Genomic DNA, 22783 nt, shown 5'->3' with positions numbered 1-22783 from the left:
TCTCGTCACACACTTCGCAGGTGTTCGATTTGGAAGGCACTGTGTTGACACTTATCAAGGAGATGAGAAACGTGAGTGATTGTGCGTGGTTGGACCACTAATGAGACAGGTTTAGGGGATAAGGGAGACACAAGGAGACTGAGCAGGCATTTGTTAAAGCAGTTCAGATGAGAAGACAGGGGCACAGCTTGGGTGGAGGCAGAGAGGAGGAGAGCCTGGGGAGACACTCAGGAGGGAGATGGCTGCTACTTATCTGATAACTGGACACAGACCTAATACTGAAAAGACATTATAAATATGGAAAAGGAAATAGAGAAAGGTTTCTCGAATGGGGAGGGGAGGAAGGGATGAAACCTCATAAAACAAAGGAACCAAAAAGCTAAAGGAGGTCTCACGAGACATCATCAGATGGCTTCTGTTCCCTTTAAAATGTGGGCGGCAAGGTCACTCAAGAAAAGGGAAGAATAACAAGATGAGCAGTTTTGAGGAAAAATAGAGGATTAAAAACATTTTTGTAAGTCTGGGTATGGTGGCACACTTTATAATCTTAGCCCGGGGAGGCAGAGGCTGGCAGATCTTGAGTTTGAGGCCAGTCTGGACTACAGAGCAAAACTCTCTCAAAAAAAATCACAAAATGGGGGTTGACAAAGAGTACTTTTACAGGTTCCCCACAAACGCAAACTTGCTTGGGTGTAGGCAGCAGAAGGCAGAATAAAGATTTCATTCAGAGTCGATGTTTTGGCAGGCCAAATGCTACCATGGAGCAAGAGCAAACAAAAGTTTAGAGCGTGTGTAAGAAACTGGCTAGAACGATGGATCGCCAAATCCAGGCTTGAAAAGGGGGGAAGTGGAGACAGGTGGAGGGGAAGCACAGAAGGTCCATTAGCTGGAAATCCCAGTGAGGTCAGCGGGCACGCACTTGGGTAAGCTGGCTAAAACCTTTGGGAAGTTGTGTTGATCCGTGGAGAGTAGTGATCGAATGCTGACAAAGCCCAGAGTTCAGCTCTGACAATGTACAGCTAAGATAAAATGGAAGATGAGGCGGAAGAATGAAACTGAGCTACTGAGGAGGCTGAGCTGGGAAGATCACTGCAGCCCACAGCAAGGGCCCAGCTCCAAAGGGAGAAAAAGACTGGAAAAAACGAACTATTAGACTTTATTGGAAAAAATGAAAAAATAGGAACTATATAAAACTACAGTTCAGCACAAAGCCCAGCTAGGGAGGGGAAGTGCCACACGCACCACAGAGGAGTCCTGAGTGAGATTCTGGTCGAGAGTGCCCGTGAGCGCAGGGCTTCAAGAAAGAGCTGTCATTCCAGTGGATTCCCACGGGATGAAAAGGGCCGAGGAGGAGGACTGATGTTCTGATTGGGGGAAGAAGTTCGCTCAAGGCAGGAACGACGAGGTACACCTGGACTTCAGGCAACTCCAGAGAAAAGGCACTAAACAGCATTTATGTGAAGAACAAACACAGATCACTTGCTTAGCTGGACAGACTGGTCCCTAAGTTAGTTGTGGGGGACAGGACAGAGCTCTAAAGCATCCAGAGCATAGGACAGGCGACTAGGCCTTCTTCTTTTCCCACCATTTACACCATTTCCAATGAGTGATCAGGGATATGACCGATGAGCGAAACCACCTATGGGCAGACAACAACAGACTACGGAAACTAAGAGCCCACACTCAAAGATTTAAAAACAAGGCCAGGCATGATGGCCTCTCCTGTGATCCCAGCACTCAGGAGGCTGAAGCAAGAAGATAGGAGTTTGAGAGAAGCTTGGCCTATATTGTGAGACCTTGTATTAAACAAACAAACCAGATCAGATCACATCTCCCTCATCAGCTGAAATTCCATCAATGTCTACTCATTTTTAGAGCAAGGTCAAAATGTAAATAAGTAAATAGCCGCTTTGAACCAGCTGGGGCTCGGAGTCTAGCTCAGCGGTAGGGGCTTGCTTGCTGAACATGACTGGGGTTCTGCATTTGATCCCTAGAAAACATCACGGCAGGTACATAAAAATAAACCAAGCCATAGGCAATAAAACTCATCAAAAACATTCCCAACTCCTCAGGGATTTGTCTTATTCATATCAAGGAGGAATCAAAATACCAAATGGTTTGAATGGCCCTAAATGTGGTCAGCTCATAAATGTTGAAAGGCCTACTTCCAGATCATCAAGTTACATAAGTTTATAAAGCCAACAGCAGCTAGAAGCTAATGGAAAAGAAATATAAGAAAGCGTTTAGCATTACCGAGGTTCTTAGACAGCCACAAGCTCAGTTCCTCATAAGGAAATACCATGGAAATCCCCAGGCAGAAAAGCTAGCTACCTGAATAGACCATGTCATACTTCAAGAGGAACATGAGTCCCAGTGCACCCAGGATCCCAAGCCACAATAGCAGCAAACCCAATGACAGGTAAATTCCACTCTCCTCTACTCTTAAATGGAACAAGAAGGGGGTGATATATAAAAGTGAGGCTTTTTAAACTGTACAATCCTGATTCATTCATTCTCTCCCTCCCTCTCCCTCTCTCCCTCTCTCTCTTTTGCGGGGATGTGCTTCAAGACATGTTTTCTCTGTATAATAGTCCTGGCTGTCCTGAAACTTGCTCTGTAGATCATATTGGCCTCAAACTACTGAGATCTGCCTGCGTCTACCTCCCAATTGCTAGGATTAAAGGCATGCACCACCACTGCCCGGACAATTCTGCATCTTTATATGACATAACCATAACCCCCACACAATACCACTTAAGTCAAAACCAAACCTTTGCCGTACAAGCCAAAAGACAAAGGTGGCCAGCAGTCATTTAGACACATTCTTCACAGTTACAATCTTACTAAAGGAGCCTTAGCGAGATCTAACTGCATAGAAAAGCTGCTTAAAACAACAACAAGAAGCTAACGAGTATATTTTTAACCTTTTATGAGTCTATTTACCTCAAATGAGAAATTTTAGTCATCTGCCTACCTGAAATACAAATTCAGGTTGAGAGCAACTGCAGAGTGAGATGAACTGACGATCACCAAGACATCTAAGTCCTGAGACACTTTCAGTGATGTGAAGGAGGGAGCGCTGGCTGCCTCCTGCTGCTCAGAGTCCTCTCGGAGAAGAGCCAAGTCCACACGAGCTACCTGCTTGCCATCTGAAGTGTCAAAAATATCTTTGGGCTAGAGTTAAAGAAGTGTCTTTTCTATCCAGGACCCTTTGAGTCTCAGGATGGGGAAGAGCTGTCGTCTGGATCACTACAACCTTGCAGGGCTAGCAGCAGGCATTCCCCGATGTCGGAACCAGATGACTATGGAGCCGGCTGCACAACAGGTGACGCACTGTTTCCCAGGGTAAACCCCAGTTAACACTATACATTAGCTAATCCCAAAATACTATCATCTCAGCATGCAACCAACATCAAAAGCTGAGATATTTCATTTTCTTGTAAGTCACCAAAATCTAAGTTACACTTAGATTGCAACTAACTTTAAACACTAAATTTTCTCTCTCACTCTTTCTTGGTTTTTCGAGACAGAGTTACTCTATGCAGCCCCAGCTGCCCAGGAACTTGTTCCATAGACCAGGCTGGACTTAAACTCAGAGACCTGCCTGCCTCTGCTTCCTAGTGCTGGGATTAAAGGTGTGAGCCACCACCACTGTGCTTGGAGGCTAAATCTTCATCATAAATATCTCATCCATATTTAGACCCCACGGAGTTGCAGCTGAAACACTAAGAGAAACTGGGCAGGAGATGAAACTAAGTAAGTAGAGTGCTTATCTAGCTCAATGAAGCCCAGGTTCGATTCCCCAATACCATCAATCTAAGCATAATGGCTCAAGCCTGCTATCCCAGGACTTGGGAGGCTGAGGCAGAGGATCAGGTGGCAAAGGTCAGCCTTGACTAAATATAGAGTACAAGTTCAGTCTTGACTACATAATCTCTGTATTGTTTTTTAAAAAGAGTCCAAAAGAATAAGTTTATTCTAAATATACTTAAACTCTTTAATAACTGAACCAAGTGTCAGCTTTTAAACTTAAAACAAATAATTAAGTATCCATATGCCTAGACCATTCCAGATGTTCAGCAGCCTCACGCACCTGACACCCATTGCAGAAGACAACAAATTCTGCAACAAAAATTAAGTCAGTTTAGTATTTTATGACATCTTTGTAAAAAACAATATATCTAAAATAGGAAAATCATCCCTTCTAGAGGCCGAGTCAGAGGCTAGCTACAAAGTAGGCTACAGAGTGAGTTCTAGGCCAGCCTCAGCTATAGAGACCCTGCTTCAAAAACCCAAAATTTAAGGATGCCTTTAATCTCAATACTCAAGAGTCAGGGGTAGGGGATCTCTGTGAATTAAGAGGCAGTTGGTCTACACAGTTAGGTCCAGGCTAGCAAGTCTATATAGTAAGACTCTGTCTCAAAAATAAATAAGTAAACAAACCAAGGGCCAGGGATTGTCGCTCAGTGCTAGAATATTTGAATAGCACACATGAGGTCTTGGGGGCCAACCCCCAAAACCATAAAGAAAGGAAGATCATCCCTTTACTTCAGAAATAAAAGTCTCAAAAATCATTTCATAAAAGGTCATTTTTTAAATCTTCAAAATAATTTTACTGCTAGATACAAAACATAATACTTTCAAAAACTATTAATACTTATGCAAACCATTCATTAGAATGATGGAATTATCTGGGTGTGGTAATGCATACTAGTAAGCCCAGTATTGGGGTATTTGAAGCCTCAAAAAAAAAGGAAAAAATGGAATCATCACTGAACAAAGTATGTTATATTCATGTGGAAAGGATATACGTCATATATCATATATCAGTATCATGCATTTTAACAGACACTTAAGAAACGTAGTTGGATAAATAAGCAAAGAATATAATATGGGTAAGATTATTATGACAATAAGAATATTTCTATACATTGAAAAATATAATGTAATATAGTTGAGTATTTTATGAGAGTATTTATCCCCTAAGAATTCTTAGCTAAAAACTAACTATTCTCCCTTAGCTCCAGCTCCCCCAACTGAAAGTGCAGAAAGGCTCATCTCTCTACATATTCTTCTCCCTACACATTAATCAACAAGTTTACGGCCAAGGATACAGATCCAGTGTAATGTACTCAGAACAAAAAGAAGTCCCCTGCAGAACTGTACGTCAATAACCGTGTCGGCCGCCGCTGGCGGCAAGGGCAGCGGGAAGCAGTCCAGTACACTTCCGGAGTCTCCCCCTGGAAACGCAATGTGGAGGACGAGACATCTATTGATGAGCAGTAAGGCCGTATTGTGAAAGGACAGAATTCTCAGAGACTCCAAGGCAATACCTGTGAAACAAAAGGATACTGTCTCAAACTCTTCACTCATACTTTTACAGTTGGCAAAGGTGATCTTATAAACACAGGAAAAATGGATAAAACAAATGAAAGGTGTTGGAGGGAGTGGGAATTGCACTTATTCCAACTCCAAGCGGTTTCTGTTCACAGACATTAGGAAGTAGGCGAAGATAAATAAAGATGGCTCACAGTGGTCCAGGGTTCTTTTTGCTTAAGGCTGACATCTCAAAGCATATCAGAAGAAGATTCAAAAGAGCAGAGTTACCCATGAGATCACTCAAAGTCAATCAAACATTTTTTTTTTCCTTAAGGAAAAAGAAGGAACCTTATAGTCAAGGGTAGAAGGGATGTTACTGCCTTAAAATTAGAGGCCCAGGAGCTTGGATTTACCTCCCCCCTCCCCCCACAGCTTATCAGGCCAAGACACAGGCAACAGCTCTATTACAAGTTTAGGTCAGCATTGTCCACTATAATACAAGAGTCATCAATCCAAGAGAGAGATACGATTCAATATGACCAACAGCCAAAGAAACAGGTGAATTAATTTAATATATATTATTCAGTTTATCACATACAAAATATTCTAATATGTTAGTTTATATAAAAATTATTAATGATCAACCCTGATATGTAGAATCAGTTTGGTGTGCAGGCCTATAATCCCAGCTTTTCAAAGGCCAGCGTCTGTAATTTGGTGATAATCTTTCTCCAAATAAAGGCAAAAAAAGCCTGGAGACTTGGGTATGTGGTTCAGTGACTGAGTGACAACCTAGCATGTGTAGGCCATAGGTTCAATCCCCAGTAGCCCCTAAAAAAGAAAGATGTTTGATTTTTTTTTTTTTTTTTTTTTTGAGACAGAGTTTTACTATGTTTCCCAGGCTACCATCAACCTGACATCCTTCTGCCTCCCAAGTGCTAGGATTACAGCATTATGGACACCTCACTTGGCTGGGACATTTAAAGTATATTTTTAGGGTGAGGATGTAGCTCAGGGACCAAGGGCTTGCCTAGCATTTGTGAAACTCTGGATTTGATTTCCAGCATTGCAAAAACTGAAAGTACAACTTAATTATATTAACCCCATTTCAAGGGCTCAGCAGCCCAATCTGGCTAGTGGCTCCAGTGCTGGACAGTGCAGACTGGTACAGCGGCACACTCCTGAGTCCCCAGCACTTGGAAGCTGATGCAGGAGGGTCGCATTTGAGGGCAGCCTCCACTACACAGTCAGGCTGTGTCTCTAAGAAGGAAACAGAACAGAATGAACTTAGCAGGACACTCACAGACTCCTCGGTCTTCAACAAGCGTCTGCAGTGTCCGCCCACAGCAGCTGTGTAATAAAGTCGACTCGCATCGCCCGTCCTTCAAATCAAACTCATACACGCGCAGTTCATAATCCTCACGAACGGCGAGCAGCTTGGGCTTGTCTGTGGATATGCTGTGGTCACGACACTCCTCCCATACGAAGCTAAGGAAAAAGTCTAGATTTATTATATTTCTACGCCCACAATCCCATTGACCGTGATGGCAGGGTTCAAAGGGCAGAACAAGAGAGCTTAGCTCACTCGACAGCACCAGTTCTGCAACCCAACTTAGGAGAATGAACTGCTCTAGGGTCTCTTCCTTCTCCCCACTTTCCCCTAACCGCCCCCTACACTGTCTGAGAGTAGATGACTTGAGCTTAGAGCAGAAAACTGCTTCCTCATCCCTTCAGTTTTCATTCATTCATCCACTTATTCATTCATTTATTTGGTTTTTTCAGACAGGGTTTCTCTGTAGCTTTGGAGCCTGTCCTGGAACTCGCTCTTGTAGACCAGGCTGGCCTCGAACTCACAAAGATCTGCCTGCCTCTGTCTCCTGGGTGCTGGGATTATCCTTCAGCTTTTAAAAAAGCCTTATTAAATCCATTTATTCTTTTACCTTGAGCATCAACTGATATTTTTAAACAGATTGTCATCATGAAGAATAAATACCAACAATCAATCTTGTTTTTTTTTGACACCGGGACTTTCTATGTAACCCTGGATGTCTTGGTATTTGCTCTGTAGACCAGGCTAGCCTCAAATTCATAGAAATCTGCCTGCCTCTGCCTTCTGAGTGTTGGGATTAAAGGTGTGTGCCACCAAGCCCAGCTCTAAATTTATTACTTATAAATATATTACTTATCACAATTAATAAAATGGGCTTATAGAGCTGGAGAGATAGCTCAGTGATTAAGAGCTCACAACTATCAGTAACTCCAATTCCAGGGAATCTGATGCCCTCTTGTGGTATCTGCAGGCACCACCAGGTATGTGGCACACATACATGCATGCAGGCAAACACAAGACACATAAAATAAATATTTTAGCCAGGTGGTGGTGGTGCACGCCTTTAATCCCAGCACTCGGGAAGCAGAGGCAGGCGGATCTCTGTGAGTTTGAGACCAGCCTGGTCTACAGAGCTAGTTCTAGGACAGGCTCCAAAGCCACAGAGAAACCCTGTCTCGAAAAACCAAAAATAAATAAATAAATAAATAAATAAATAAATAAATAAATAAATGAATAAATAAATAAATAAATAAAATATTTTAAATGGGCTTTGGCTGAGTTGAATTATTTCAGATTTTAAACATTCTTTACATATAGTCTTTGACTACTCCAGAATGTCATGGTACAGAACAACCCTCTCCAATAGAACCTTGTGATAATGGAAATGTTATTTTCTTTTTCAGTGCTGCCCAAGACAGCCACAACCAGTGGGCAGATATTGCTACAAAGACTTCAACTGTGGGCACTGCAACCAAGGAACTGGATTTCAACATTCATTTTAACAGCCACACGTGGCTAACGACAACTATTCTAGACAGCACAGGAAAGACCAACTGTAGGAAACTGCACTTAAAATAAACATAAGGGTTGTAAGTGGCTAAGGGGTTAAGGAGATGGCTCCACAAGCTTGAGAATGGCAGTCTGGGTACTCAGAACCCACATAAAAGCCAGGCAGGCATGGCAGCCTGGCCACCTGTTAATACCAGCACTCAGAAGGAAGAAGCAAGGGATCCTGGGGACAAGCTAGCAGCTCAGATCAGTCTGATACTGTGAGCTCCTCCTTTCAGACACAGACTCTGCCTCTGGAAGTGAGGTGGAAGGCCAGCAATGGCTCAGCAGGGAAAGGCACTCACACGCAAGTCTGGCAACCTCAGCTGGATCCCTGAAATCCATGTGAAGGTGGACGCAGGGAACCAACTCCACAGAGCTGTTTTCTGACCTCCACAATTTGTGCGGCACCACGGGTTCACGAGCATGTGCACACACACCCAAAAACTTATAAAATTTAAAAAATACATTGTGGAGAGCAATCTACTAAGATATCCCATATCAACATCAGGCCTTCAAGCGTACATATGCACACATTCGCATACATGTACAAACAAATACAGAAATGACCCAAGCCAGGCATAGCAACACAGACCTGTTAGCTGCTCAGAAGGCTGAGGAAGGAGGGTCTCTGGAGCCCAGGAACTGGACAGCCTAAGTGACCGAGCAAGACTATCACTAGTACACATGAGCCAGATGTGGTGGCTCAACAATAATCTCATTGCTCAGTGGCTGAGACAGGAAGACCGAGACTTTGAGGCCAGCCTGGGCTACAGAGAAAGACCCTTTCTCAAAAGCAGTCAATAGGGCCCACTCTGAAAACAACGCAGTTCGAGGAGATGAGGCACCCTCTGAGAGTTTCAACTTCTTTAAAAGCTTTGTTTTCTACAGTAGTAAATTTTACATTAAATGGGGTGGCTATTAGGTCCTTAGTAGAAAGACTTGCACTTCAATCCCAGCACTCGGGAGGCAGAGGCAGTCAGCTCTCTGTGAGTTGGAGACCAGCCTGGTCTACAGTGTGAGTTTCAAGACAGCCAGGGTTACAAAGTGAAACACTGTCTTGAATCAACCCCTCTTCTCCCCCAAAAGGAAAAGACCGACAGTTCACATTTCTGCCTTTTTTTTTTTTTTTTTGATTTTCGAGACAGGGTTTCTCCGTAGCTTTTGGTTCCTGTCCTGGAACTAGCTCTAGTAGACCAGGCTGGCCTCGAACTCACAGAGATCTGCCTGCCTCTGCCTCCCGAGTGCTGGGATTAAAGGCGTGCGCCACCACCGCCCGGCACATTTCTGCCTTTTAAATAACAGGAATTATTTCTTTTTTACAAACACCTAATTTCTGTTTACACTGAAAATTTGGGAAATAACCTAAATATCAACCCTGGAAAAGGTTAAACAAAGTAAACTATTTAAAGGCACTGCACTATCCCAAAGGGAGAACACTGTGAGACCTTATCAGACAAGGCTTTATTCAAGGGGTGCGGGTAAAATACTTGCTGATTTACCAAACTTGCCTTGTGTGTACACAGCTGTCACAGAAGTTGGAGGTTCTAAAGTGAGATATCTCTTAGCTCTACAGTCTCACACAGACTGGTCCTAGAATACTTCCCACTATTAAAAATGTCAGCATATAGTTCGGGCATTCCTAAACTTTATGATTCCGACTGTCCACCCTGGATAGGATTTATGAAAATGGAAAGTAGTACATTATTGTAACTGTCTATCTTCTCGGTCCATGGGAACCTCGTGCTTAAGAAACAGCAGGCATGCAGGTATGGAGACGGAGGCTGTAATCTCTGCACTAGAAAGGGTAAAGCAGGATTGTGACTTGCAAACCAGCTACCTGGAGACTGTGATCAAATACATTAAAAGTGGGACTGGGATATAGTTCAGTGACCCCAGGGCACTTACGTGCACTGAGTGGGGCTATCTTTGCAAGAAAACATTTCCGTAACAAAAATGGATATTTGAAATGACTTAGAAATAAGCCAGATCATCTGGCACTTTTTCTTTTCTTTTTCCCAAGACAGGGTTTCTCTGTAGCTTTGGAGCCTGTCCTGGAACTTGCTCTATAGACCAGGCTGGCCTTGAACTCACAGAGATCCTCCCGTCTCTGCCTCCCAAGTGCTGGGATTAAACACGTGCGCCATCACCGCCCAGCTCAACTGGCACCTTTAAACAAGGTCAGGTGTGGTAGTTTAGGCAGAGGCACGCGGATCTCTGTAGGTTCGAGCCCAGCCTAGTCTATGTACCAAGTTTTAGTGCTGCCTGGGCTACGTAATGAAGGGGGTGGGGGGAGAAAGGCAGGCTTAGTACTCCTTTCTGTAACAATTTGTTTTAAGTTAAAGAAACAGCTCTTGGACTGGGACCCATCCAGAGAGTGAGTTAGGGAGATGCAACAAGGTGAGCATTTCGCCCCGGGATGGGAAAGGTTCCTAGAGAAATGGGGCTCACAGTTTTGGGGTGATTCCCCCGCTGTCACCCCTCACCCACCAACCCGCGCCGCGGGGAGCACGCAGGCTTCCCACTCAGGAGCGGCCGGAGCAGCTCAAGGTCCAGACGCCTCCCGCACCGCACAGCTGTCCCGCAGCACTTACTGCCCAAAGGGGCCTTGGAGGCAGCAGCTGCTTTCACCCCTGCTGCCCGGCGCCAGGGAGAGCACTCGGAGACTGCCCGCAGCCGTCAGGCTCCCCAGGGCCTCCTGCTCTCGGTGCAGCTGCGCCCGCGCTCCGAGCTGCGCCGTCTCCTCGGCAGGGAGCTGCACAAGCAGCACAGGCAGAACCCGCTCCATGGCCCCGGCACAGCCGGGAAGAGGCAGCACTTCCGGGCCCCGGTTAAGCGGCCATCCCGGCCCGCGTGCTTCTTCCGGGAAAGACGCCCGGCCGCCCGCGTGCGTGCGTCACGGGCATGCGCGGTGTTCTGTGCCTTATGACTGTCACCTGAACTGCAAAGCGGTCCTACGTCTGTGGTCTTTTTAGCTTGGGGGTGGGGGCGGGCCTAAGCAGACTTCGTGAAACCACACCTGCGCTCCTCTCTCAGCTCAAGTCAATAAACGCCAACTCCTGTCAATTGCTTCTGCTGTGCTTGTTACCAAAGCTTTCTGAGACTGATGCCTGCTCTTTAAAACCCAGTCGCTGGCCCCTCGTCACTTTTTGTGCAATTGCTTGGAACAACAGTCATGCGGTTCTTGGTAGCAAGGACTCTTTAATAGACTAGAATTAAAGAACTATTTCCTCTTAAAAACAAAACAAAACAGGGGCACAAAACAGAGCCCACCCTTCTCCCCCGGGCTTCAAGAAATCTGCTCCCACGGAATTTTGCAAAGTTGCCATTCCCATCAGATGCCCTGGAGCTCAGAGTTTGCAAAAGCAAGCCACCTGATTTATCTCCCACCAGGCAGTTTTGAAGAATTTTTTTTTTTTTTTACCCAAAAAGCATTCGCCAGCCCCTGCCTACAAAAATTGCTTTTCAGACCCCACATAGTGAGTTTTTCTGGACCCCTGGCTACGTAGCTGCACGGTTTGGGGGTGCCGACCTCTCAAACCAATACACCTCCACCACTGAGTTTTCTATTCCTTACAAGCATGAAGGTTAGCATGAATATTGGAGTCAAATGATATCCTTTGAAACAGATGGATTGAGTACAGAGTGAAGCGGCTCACTCAGGGACGTACAATCCAATATAGAAAAGAAAGGGGGAGAGCGCTGAGACGTGTTGGAAAGGCATTTGGGAGAAACTGAACAACAGTACCTTGCCAAGTTTTTTATTTGATAAAGGCTCCCTGGAGGTCTTGGACTCCTGTGGCTCCTTCCCCGGCCGTCTAGCTACTCAGGAATTCAGGGGTATGTCTCAACGCTTAGCCTTGGTAATGCGGCCACTTCCACAGTCTGAGGATTGACTCAACAGCAACCTGTTAAAGCACCGTCCTAGCCAATCCAATCTAAAGCCTCCTCCACTCCAGTCGCTCTCAAACCATCCTGTTTCCTGACAGTATTTACGACTGATTGATAGTTTCTGTCAATTCTTGCCCAGCCTCTACGTACATCTTGTACATAGCAGAGACTTGTGCATCTTTGTTATCCTCCTACCTGGAACCCAGCCTGGTGCATGAAAGGTTCTCCAGTGTTCCTTGACGAATGCAGGACTTCATTTGACGAAACGCAACCAAGCCCAGGAAGATGCTTACATCCAAATCTCTCAGCCTTAGCTCGACTGTTTGGTTTACATAAAATCTGGCACACTGAAGCAATATTCCAGATTACATTTTTATTACATATAACAAGGCCTTGCCCCTTATTTTGGCACACTCACAAAAATGGTCTTCATTGTAATTCTAAACTTACAAGCAAGTTTCAACATATCATTTGATGTTTTTTAAATTATACTTAAAGTAATGCCTTAATTTTAGGCAAGTCACTTAGCTTTTAAGAAGGGTTATGACAATATGGCAGGGTCCTCCAACATAACAAAGTATAGGAAATGCTTGGACTGTATCACTGTAGGAAGGTGATGTGATGTAGTTTCATTTCTGAGATTTCAGCTTCTCACACATAAGTTCAAGAACTAATAAATCAGTAGATACAGGCAAGCCTAAAAAGAGAACAAGAGTTAACTGCAAACAATTCCATATTTACAAATATTTATGGTTTAATTCATGCTTGGCTCATTAAAATTCTGAGGACAGAGATTATCTCTGTGTTATTCCTGATATTCTTTTTTTTTTTTTTTTTTTCGGTTTTTCGAGACAGGGTTTCTCTGTGGTTTTGGAGCCTGTCCTGGAACTAGCTCTTGTAGACCAGGCTGGTCTCGAACTCACAGAGATCCACCTGCCTCTGCCTCCCAAGTGCTGGGATTAAAGGCGTGAGCCACCACCGCCCGGCCTATTCCTGATATTCTGAAATAATCTTTCAACTATTTTTGAATGAATTATTGAACTTTTCAAATTACTGCTCTGAAATAGTACTTACAAATGACCAAACACTGGGAATAAACCAAAGGTTTGACTGAACAGTACGAAGGACCCCAATGAGTCCAGCCTGGTTACTCCACAAATACACGAGGGTCTAGATTGACTTTTTAATGTTTTGCTATGTTTACATGCTTGTTCACACGCACACAAGACACACCGTCTCTCTCACACACTCACACCCACCCATACTTGCACCCACCCACTGGAACCCACCCACTCACACCACCCCTCTCCCCACACTCACACACGCACTCTCTCATACATGCACTCACATGAATGCACTCTCTCACTCACACACACATACACACACGCACACTCTCAAACATGCACTATCACATGAACGCACTTTCACACTCACACCCTCACTCACACACACATACACACTCACACACATACACACACTCACACACATACACACACTCACACACACTCACACTCCACAGTGAACATTTGCAGGTCACAGGACAACTTTTAGGAGTCACTGCCTCCTTCCATGTGTGTCTGCCTGCTCAGCCATCTCACTGGGGTCTCATATCTCACTACATAGCCCTGGTTGGTCTAAAACTCACCTCTGACCCAAAGTGCTGGGATCAAAGGCATGTGTTACCATGAACAGGCCCATAGAACTCTGTCTAAAGCACATTACTGTCCATGCTCACAGCTTCTCCGAGACTGGATCCACAGACCCAGACAAGGCTGTGACTGTTCCTGTAAGCACTTACTCCATTCTGGCTGCCAGCTGCTGCACTAGCTGTTTGTCCATGTGATGCCAGAAGAGGGGAAGCAGGTTCCTGGGGAAGGCTAGAGGCTCTGCCAGGGATGCTGTGGGCAACTGAGATATCTCCCACGCAACGAGAATCACCAAGTCTGTCCTGAGGGACGGAAGAGAGCTGCTGTACTATTCAGAAAACCGCATCCGCCAGCAGCCACTGGTCCCATCCGAGACAGCAATTGAGAGGTGACACGCGTGCATTTGGTACATACCCGGTAATGCCTATCTAATCTTAATAACTCTAAGGAGTTAAAAGCACCACTCCCAGATGAAGAAACAGTAGCAGGTGAAATGTCTCAAAGTTACATTCCAATAGACAGGTTTGTTTGACTCTAAAAATGTATCTTCTTTAATTACTATGACCCTGTTCCCCATGGGAAACCAACATTGTAGGATACTCTGTGGGGCCAGGAGAAGATACAGTTCTGGGATGTCTTCTTCTCTGCCCAACTTCCTTCCTGGTCCTCGAATATGCTATTCAGGATCTCTTTGGTAGGGTTTGCCCTGCACACCGTTGGAACACATTGACAAGGCCTTTGCCTTCTTACCAGGCTGTGCAGTCACTGGATTGGAGGGAAGAATCCAGGGACACCAGCTGCTCTCCATGACTCAGCAGGGCATAAAGCAGAGATATCCCAAACTGTGAGCGATAGAATAGACAGTTCGACACAAAAGGGGGTCACCTAGGCATTTTGGGCTTCTCTGGTTTTGCTGGCTTCCTCCTGAAGGATAGACTTGCGTGTGCAGATGGAGACCAATGCCACAAGAGTGGTCAGATTTTACAGCTAAAAAAGAACTCACTGCCCTGAACTTTCCACAAGCCTTTGAGAGCTGACTAAATGGGGGGGGGGGGGATGTCAGTCAGTAGATGAGGAATGAGTCGGTAGTCTGTGGGCCGCACTTTCAAAAGTACCACCTTCAGCAGAGAGCTACAGAGGAGATTGCACAAGAGAATTCACTAGTTATGAACACAGTCTGTCAAGTCTAAAGCGGCAATACTTACAGACTTGCTGTTGTGGACTGGGGGCAGAGTTCAATGCTATGGGAAGTGCCTAATTTGTCACTTATTTGGATGCTCAGGACAAAGAAAAGACTTTTTATCTCTTCTTTAGAAGAAAAAACTAATGTTATAAACACATGGGATGCCTCCATTTTTTTTTTCTCTAAAGGGTACACAATAAAAAGACTTTTGGTGTGGAAGCAGTTACCACCAGCAGTCACAGGGATTCCATCACAAATATGTGGCACCCCCCCCCACCGCCACACAGAGATCTCAGATAGTCCAAGCTAGCCTTTAACTCACCGCAAAGACAAACGTGACCCTGAAACCCTGATACCCTCGTTTCTATTTTCTTTTCAAGTATGCACCACCAACCTCGCTTTGTGTGGTGCTAGAAACCGAAACCAGAACTTTGTGCACACCCCACAAACACTCCACCAACGGAGCCACACCCCCTGAGTCAAGATGTGTACTTCTCTTTTCTAAATACCAGGAGGTAAGAAGTCCTGTACCACACGGCCTTTCCACTGTGGCATTTGCCACAAGTCTCACCACATAATGAGATGCAACAGTGCCAGACGGTATAGAAAGAAAAGGAGAGAAGAGATGGGGAAAGGAAGAGAACAGAGAGAGGAAACACACAGCTCCTTGTTATCTTCCTGGGAGTGGGACCAAGGACCTGGTACTTAATAAGCTATGTTCAGATAATCCTGCGCTCCCTGGAAAGTTTTGAGACAGGTTTAGGGTGTCCCAACCCTCCCTGTGATGCTTAAGCTGATCTTGAACTCATGGTCCTTCTGCCTCAGCTTCCTGCATACTAGGAGTAGACCATGTCCAGTTCTCCCTGGACACTGAGAAGTGCTATTGAGGATACAATTTGTGTAGAGATAAGACTATCCTCTTTACAATTTCTAGTAGGCCATTGAGAAGTCATCTATGGGAGGACTGTCGTGGTGGCACATGCCAACATAAAGGTCATGAGTTCAAGGTTATCCTTGGCTAGCTGGAGAGTTCTAGGCTAGCCTAAGCTATATGAGACCCTGTCTCAAAAAAAAAAATCAAATCAAACAAAAAGCCATCTATGGAAAGAAAAGTGTCCCAGATATATTACCTGATTCTGAAGCACCACAGAGACTGGCCGCTCTGAGGTGCCAGGGGGGAGCAACATTAGACCCTGAAGTCCATGGAGGAGCTGATGGAAGGTCAAATAACGGATGTATTTTCCCAGAGGTTTGAATAAAATGTGTAGAGCCTACAAGAAAATCACTAAGCATCTCTCCCAACTCTACCACAGCCTTATCCCCTTATCTTTACCTCCAGTTCCTTCCCTGGCTGACGGGCTGTACACAGCTTCGTGGTCCAGGTCCTCACCAGGCCTCCCACTGCTCATGACTCTCTATTCCTAATGGAGTCCTAGAATACTGACTTATTTTACAGTGGCTTTCTATAGGACGCCGACGAGACTCACCCCTCCTCAGAGGACCCTTATTTCCTCTTTTGCGCACTCATACCTGCACGGCCGCTCACCTACTTTCCTCTCTCATCATACCTGAAGATGATCTGCTGCTGCTATGGTTGTTCATTCTGTAACTTCCTTATTTGAGGGGTGGGCAGCACACTACTCTATCTCTTGCTGGCATCTCTATGAAGGGAGGGGAAATAGGGGAAGGAAAAGACCCCAAACCCATCGAGACCACCCTCTTTGCCACTCATTGCTGCAGTACCTGGTCAGCCATGTCCCTCAGGATCAGGAGAGGCAGATGGTAGGTGATATACAGGAGAAGGCTAACTGCTTGATCGTGGGGTAAGAAGGGGAGCAGCCGAGCCACCAGAATTTTCCCTTTCCTCACAGACAGCACCTGCAGAAGGCTATCTGCTGTCTCCCTACAGGGGAGAGAGGAGAGTGTTTTAAGACCTGTGCCAGGAAAGAAAGCTTCATGCCAGCAGCCAGCCCCCACAGCCGCTGAGCCTCCTCTTCTGAGGCTAAGGTGGGACTCTCTCATACTCACTCCAGGTTGTCCTGCCCCTGGGTCTTTAAGGCCTGAAAGAGCTTCTCCACCTGGTTGCTCTGTTTCCCCGAGTGGTAGAGCTGTGGAAACCCATCATTCTGGCCCTCCTCGATATCTAGCAACTGAAGGAACATCTGGGAATTTGACAGTGGCGGGGAGGGGGGAGAGGTGGTTAATTGAGCAATAGCCCATCCTTAAAATTTTAGTCAAGAGCATCCATCTCTCAGTGAGCTTATCTCACCTTTTCAATCAGGGAGAGTACTCGGAGCCTCTGACTGCTTGCAGCTCCCGTATCCTAGGCACAAGGGGTTCCTGGCTGTCAGTCACACCGTCAGTGCGGCTGGAAAGGGCTAGATACAAAGTCTGCCCGCGCTGCTTCCTCATCCATATGTCACAATGTAAGAGTGTTTAAACCCCAAACACAAATGCATTCTAGACAACAGGGGCAGGTAAAATTCTAGAAAGATCACACTCTCCTACCTGCTCTTGAGTTCCATGAGATACGGCATCAATAGCTCGGCGAGGGCTAAAACATGTTGATACAGCTACCTGGCCCAGGGAACCCTCAATTCGTACCACTGCATAAGAGAGCCAGGAGGAGCATGCTTCTCTACAGGAACACCCTTGCACCCAGATATCCAGCCCAAGCCAGCAGTCTGGCCCTACCTGACTCATAAACTTCTGCCTTCTGGATGTGAGGCGTGACCAGCTTGAGAGATTCAGCCCTGTTCCTCTGCCCAAGCAGCTCTTTGTCTGCCTGTGTCTTCTCTAGCTTCTGATAGTACTCCTGAGGGTCCAGGGAGCAAAGAGTGTAGGTGTTTATAAAGTATCCTGAAGGCTCACAAAAGTGCACAGATGTGGACAGGCCCACATTTCCAGGGTAGAAATGGGAACCTCTCAAAAGGATGGAGAGACCAGCCTTGGGTATTTAGGAAAGAGTCGATAACTCCATTAGACCAAAGTGTAGGAGACAAGGAGGGAAGGGGCTTGGAACACTAACTTTAGGAAGATGGGTTCTTTCTTGGAGTGATTGTGCCAGCACCTAATCAGATGTGGCCCCTAGGAGTTGGAGTGAGGGTCACAAGGTCCAGGAGTCCTAACTCATCTGGCCAAGGTCTAAAGGTGGGACGAGGGGGGTCGGGAGCTCACCTGGTAGTAATAATCGTCCAGGCGAGGGTTCTCACTCTGCAGCTGAACCATCTGCACCTTTATCACCCAGTCCTTCTCTTTTCGGGTCATGAGGTTAGCATAGGTGTCTGGCTTCAGAGACCAAGGCTTCTTGGCTAGGAGACTTCAAGCCAGCAGAAACATCCCTTTAGGCAAGTCCTGCCACTGTGACTTCCCAAGGTGATGTGAGCAGGCAGTGGAGTGTTCTTGGAAGGACCGGAAAAGGTGCAGTGTTGGGCAACAGTGATGGAGTACCATTATGCAGTGGGGGAAGATGGCTAGTCACAGGAAATACCCGGTATACGTGCAGACTGCTTCCCCTCAGCCCTGCTTCTCATCTAGGCCTTACCTCACGGTTTGACTCCTCTGCCGCAGTAGGATCCTTTGGTGCTGAGGGTGGAGCTGCGTCAGATGCCTGGGAAGGCTTAAAAGGAAATCAGCTGAGTGGGAAAACTTCTGCCCTGCACCCCAACTGTCCATGCATTCACCGGGTAAACTCCAGTAAAATCTAAGGCAGTCCTGTACGTTTACATACCTCCCCCCACAAAAAGCAGAAAACAACACAATCCTCATTTCCTCATCCCAAGAAATGGTTCTCTGCAATCTGACTGCCAACAATCTAGGCACAATAGGCAACCTTTTGGCATGGTTGTTAGCAAGGCCTAATCTGTCGGGGTAGCCCACCTCTCTTCTTTAATCCCTCGGGGCTCTGCTTCTTCAGCTGTGAGGGAGCAGAGACTGGACTATGCTTCCAATTTTTGTTAGTGTATCTAAGTGTTTTTCTGTGGCAACTGATAGAAGGTAATGGAGGTGGTCCTTGGCCACCATGTCTTATGACCTATGGGAGGAACTCAGCCTGTCCTCATTGTGCAGCCTGTCCCTGGTACCTGAGTTTAGGGGGCCATGGGGTCAGTGGGTTGTAGGACAGAAGAGGATCCAGTGAAGGCTGGTGAGGTCCCACGTGGCGGCCTGGGAAGCTGGCCCTTGAGAATGCAGGCTGGAAAGAAATTGGCCATAGATAGTCCAGGGGACAAGCGGGGGATACTCCACTGAGAGAAGAGTGAACACTGCCTCTGCTCAGGTCGTTTCCCTCTGGGTTGCTCACCTGCCTTTTCCCCTCAGTGATTTTGCCCAGTGTTTTGCAAAACCCTCAAGGCAGCTGTGGAGACCATGCTTCCTGCCTTTGACAGTTTGCCACCTCCTAGGAGATGCCTTTTCCGTCTTTGAGGATGGGGGAGGAGGATGCTTTTGAACATCCTTCTGCTTTTGTGTTCTATCTTCAGCTACTGAGGGCAGGCTTCTTAGCATTTTTTTTCCTGCCTCACCCAAGCCCTCAGCAGAGCTCAGTTACCTTATAGCTCTCCCTACGGGGTTTCCCAGTCTTCCATTCTTACACTATTAAGTACTTCATGGGCAGTCGGTGTCTTTGCTGCCCCTGAGTTCAGTACTTGATCATCTGCTGAGATATTTTATAATGTCGGAGTGGGAATCTATTGCGTGTCCCATTTTGTATGAGTAACAGTTGCTCCCGTAGCACTTATTAAGGCCATCCTGCACCACCTGTCATTTACCAAGCTCTTCTGCCTGGTGTGGCTGTCCACCCCATACCAACGCCTCACTTTGGGCGCTTCTTCTCCAGGGCAAGGAGAAGGGTAGACTGAATATAACGAAGCAAGCAAGGGGCATTCAGCACTTCCAGGAATGGAAATGTTCTGTGTCACTCAGTCACCTCCTCACAGGACAGAGACTCGACTCGACTCACCTGGCACAGAAAATGCAAGGAGGCTTGTGACATCCCCAGGGTACCAAGGGCCTCGGCTCCAGAGGAACCGTGCAGGCCTCTCTGGAACAGAAAGGAAGAAATGCCAGATTCGAACGGACCCCACACTGTCTTCTGCTTTTTGTTTTCGTGGGAGCAAGGCTGGGGTAGCAAAGTCAGTTTTTCAGCAGCTGGGAGAGTAACAACTTGGCCTTCCCCTTCATCCTCAAGGCCAAATGCGCCAGGCTCCTTCTTCCTCCTGAGAAGAGGGCTAACGTTTTAGGGGTAGGCTGCAGGAGGGCCAAGTCCTTATACTGGAAGTCCTTGTCTTTTTCCACTGGTTGTGTGAATGTAAGGGATCACATACGAGGCATGGCCTGCCAAGACACAAGGCTAAAACAAAAGGGACGTACCAATAGTCGGGTGGCTATCTATGGGAGACACAGGACCCTGCGGGGTTTTGCGTCCACATGAACTTGGAGGCACACATGCATGTGTGTGGCTGTGTGTAGTGTGAAGGGCAGAGGGGGAACCTCAGGTGTTGGTCTACAGGCTTTTTCTACCTTTTTCTTGAAACAGGGTCTCTCATTGGCCTGGAACTTGGCCACATAGGCTGGGAAAGCTGAGCAAGCTGGCCTTAGCTCCTAAGGTCCCTCTTGTCCCCACCTCCCATCTTGCACTGGTTAGGATTACAGGGACACACTGCTGTATACAGGGTTTACATGTGTTCCCGGGATCTGAACTCAGGTCCTCACATTTGCAAGGCAGGGCCTGTACCAGTTGAGTGGCCTCCTGCCCCAGCCTTGTGGATTTTTGCTTGTTTGATTTTAGGGCACACTTGTGTGTGTGTGTGTGTGTGAGAGAGAGAGAGAGAGAGAGAGAGAGAGAGAGAGAGAGAGAGAGAGAGAGAGAGAGAAAGAGAGAGAGAGTACATGCACACACCCCCGGTCTGTCTGTCTGTGCCTGGGTCTCTTTATGCAGTTCAGACTGAGGACAGGTCATGATGCTTCTGTTTCCTCCTCAGGAGTCTTAGTGCTAGGACTGCAGGTGTGGTGTGCACCACGGCACCTGGCTTCGGACCTGATTTAAGGTAAAGAACAGCTGCAGAAGCGTCAATGGGAGACAGGAGGAAGGAGAAGGAGAAAGCCCCAGCTCAGCGTCATATCTGAAATAAACACTGGTAACTCAAAACGGGTCTTAAAGCAGCAGAGGCGACAAGAGGATTCCTGAGTGACAGTCTGTGAAGGACGTGGACGTTCAGGACCGCTCTCTCCAGCCCTACCTGCCGTGGTACTTGGGTATTTTGGATGACACTGAGGATGGCTGGATCCCCGAGATCATTCCTTTCCTCCTCCACATCTGGGGCCTGATCTGAACACACATCTTCCTCTTCATTCTCCTCTTCCACTTTCTCCAGGTGGAAGGCAGATACTGAGCCTTCTTCAGGAGCCAGGGGAACAGAGAACTTGCTTGGCCCCTGGTGTAAGTGCAGGCCTGGGGAAGAAGACAGAGAGAGACATTGCTGTATTAATGGTGCGAAAACTCTGATCTAGACAAGCTGATGCTAACCAGAAGCTCCATTCAGAAGCCATCTCTAGAATCATTTTTCTTCTCTTTTCCTTTTCTTTCTTTCCCCCTCCCCCCAGGGTTTCTCAGTGTATTCTTGACTATCCTGGAACTAGCTCTGTAGACCAGGCTGGCCTCGAACTCACAGAGATCCACCTGCCTCTACCACTGGGCTCTAGAACCATTTTTGAACACCATGCTGTTTTAGCTCCGCCCCAGGACACTCCCAAACGAGCTGCCGTTAGCATGAGCAGCACTTAGACACCAAACCCCTTCACTGCCCAGGAATCACTTCAGTGGTCTGAATGGAAACCACAGGCCTCTTTCTCCACCCATTCTTCCTAATCTAAAAAGCCCTTCTGTTGCCTCTTTAAATGAGCTCATCTCAGCTGTCCCCATTCCGTGCAACTTAACTCTGTATGCTCCCTACGTTACACCACATGCCTACAAACAGTCATACAGTGCTGTTACAGCATTGCTGATAGTTTTCCCACAGCAGCAAGGAAAACAAAAGCCCAGACAACCCCATCCCAGTAGCTAGCTAGCCACTGCAGAGCTTTCAGTCACGGTACTGCGCCCGGTCTCTTAACCACGCTGGTGTGTACCTCTTGCCTGTGGCCTTCTGGACATTTTCTGTAGACACTCGGCCCACGTGGTAAAACCTTCAAGATATTTCATCTCAGCAGCCTGGTGGGATTCCTTGTCAGTTGTGTCCCTCACTGATAGAGAAGCCTCTAGAAGGGAAACCTGGGACGGAGAAGAGACCCAGAGACCCTCTCTTCCTCGATAAGGATGGGCTGGCCCCTAAAACGTCCATGGTCTCCTTTCAGCACGGTGGGCAGAGAATTACTGACCCAAGGCTTCAAGAAGTCAGAGTCTGAGGTCTCAAATAAGCATAAGCCCCCACCCTCCTCCCTCCCACCCGACCAGCTCAGCCTCAAGGAGGGACAGACGGTAGGGATCTGGCTAGGCCCTGGAAGACGACAACCAGCCACTGTCTGTGTACAGTGACATCCTGTTGCTTGACACCCACCACGTGACTGCTGCTGTCCTTCCCACGTAGGTTAGCCATGGCAGCCGGGGCCTGCTTGTTTCCCCTAGCTTTTGAAGACTCAGCTCTGCTCACCTGTTAAAGGGCCAGCATGCTTCACGGCTGAGCGAGTGTAGAAGTATGAGAACGTTAATAAGAAAATTCTTAGTCAGGTGTGGTAGCACAGGCCAGTGGTCCTCACTCTAGAGAGATGGAGACGGAGAGACGGGAGGGTTAGGAGTTTAAGGGAAGTTTCAGCTACCTAGGAAACTTGAAGCCACACTAGACTTCACAAGACTGACCCAAACAACAACAA

The 22783-nt window shown here is 46.8% G+C and overlaps 2 protein-coding genes across 2 annotated transcripts in view; both read right to left on the bottom strand.

Annotated features, from left to right (window-relative positions):
• Spg11 (SPG11 vesicle trafficking associated, spatacsin) overlaps positions 1-11055 on the bottom strand; it is a 66123-nt gene extending 55068 nt beyond the window's left edge. Inside the window, exons 1-4 of the mRNA XM_057780220.1 lie at positions 10792-11055; positions 6623-6807; positions 5115-5333; positions 2975-3167 (exon numbers count right to left, since the gene is read on the bottom strand). Of these exons, the coding sequence (XP_057636203.1) occupies positions 2975-3167; positions 5115-5333; positions 6623-6807; positions 10792-10985 (791 nt within the window). The 5' untranslated portion in view covers positions 10986-11055. The remainder of the gene's footprint in view (positions 1-2974; positions 3168-5114; positions 5334-6622; positions 6808-10791) is intronic.
• Positions 11056-13911: 2856 nt separating this feature from the next.
• Positions 13912-22115, bottom strand: Patl2 (PAT1 homolog 2). Its single transcript, XM_057781748.1, is given in 15 exon segments — positions 13912-13944; positions 13946-14036; positions 14485-14576; positions 16048-16188; positions 16661-16820; positions 16946-17079; positions 17187-17240; positions 17426-17523; positions 17612-17732; positions 18095-18258; positions 18475-18536; positions 19000-19109; positions 19875-19955; positions 21154-21365; positions 22100-22115. Coding segments are annotated over 15 exon segments (1569 nt in total).
• Positions 22116-22783: the final 668 nt, after the last annotated feature.

This window comes from Chionomys nivalis, chromosome 9, assembly GCF_950005125.1.
Source record: "Chionomys nivalis chromosome 9, mChiNiv1.1, whole genome shotgun sequence".
Taxonomy (NCBI): domain Eukaryota; kingdom Metazoa; phylum Chordata; class Mammalia; order Rodentia; family Cricetidae; genus Chionomys; species Chionomys nivalis.
The sequence above is the reverse complement of the archived record's forward strand: the minus strand, read 5'-3'. Positions and strand labels throughout refer to the sequence as shown.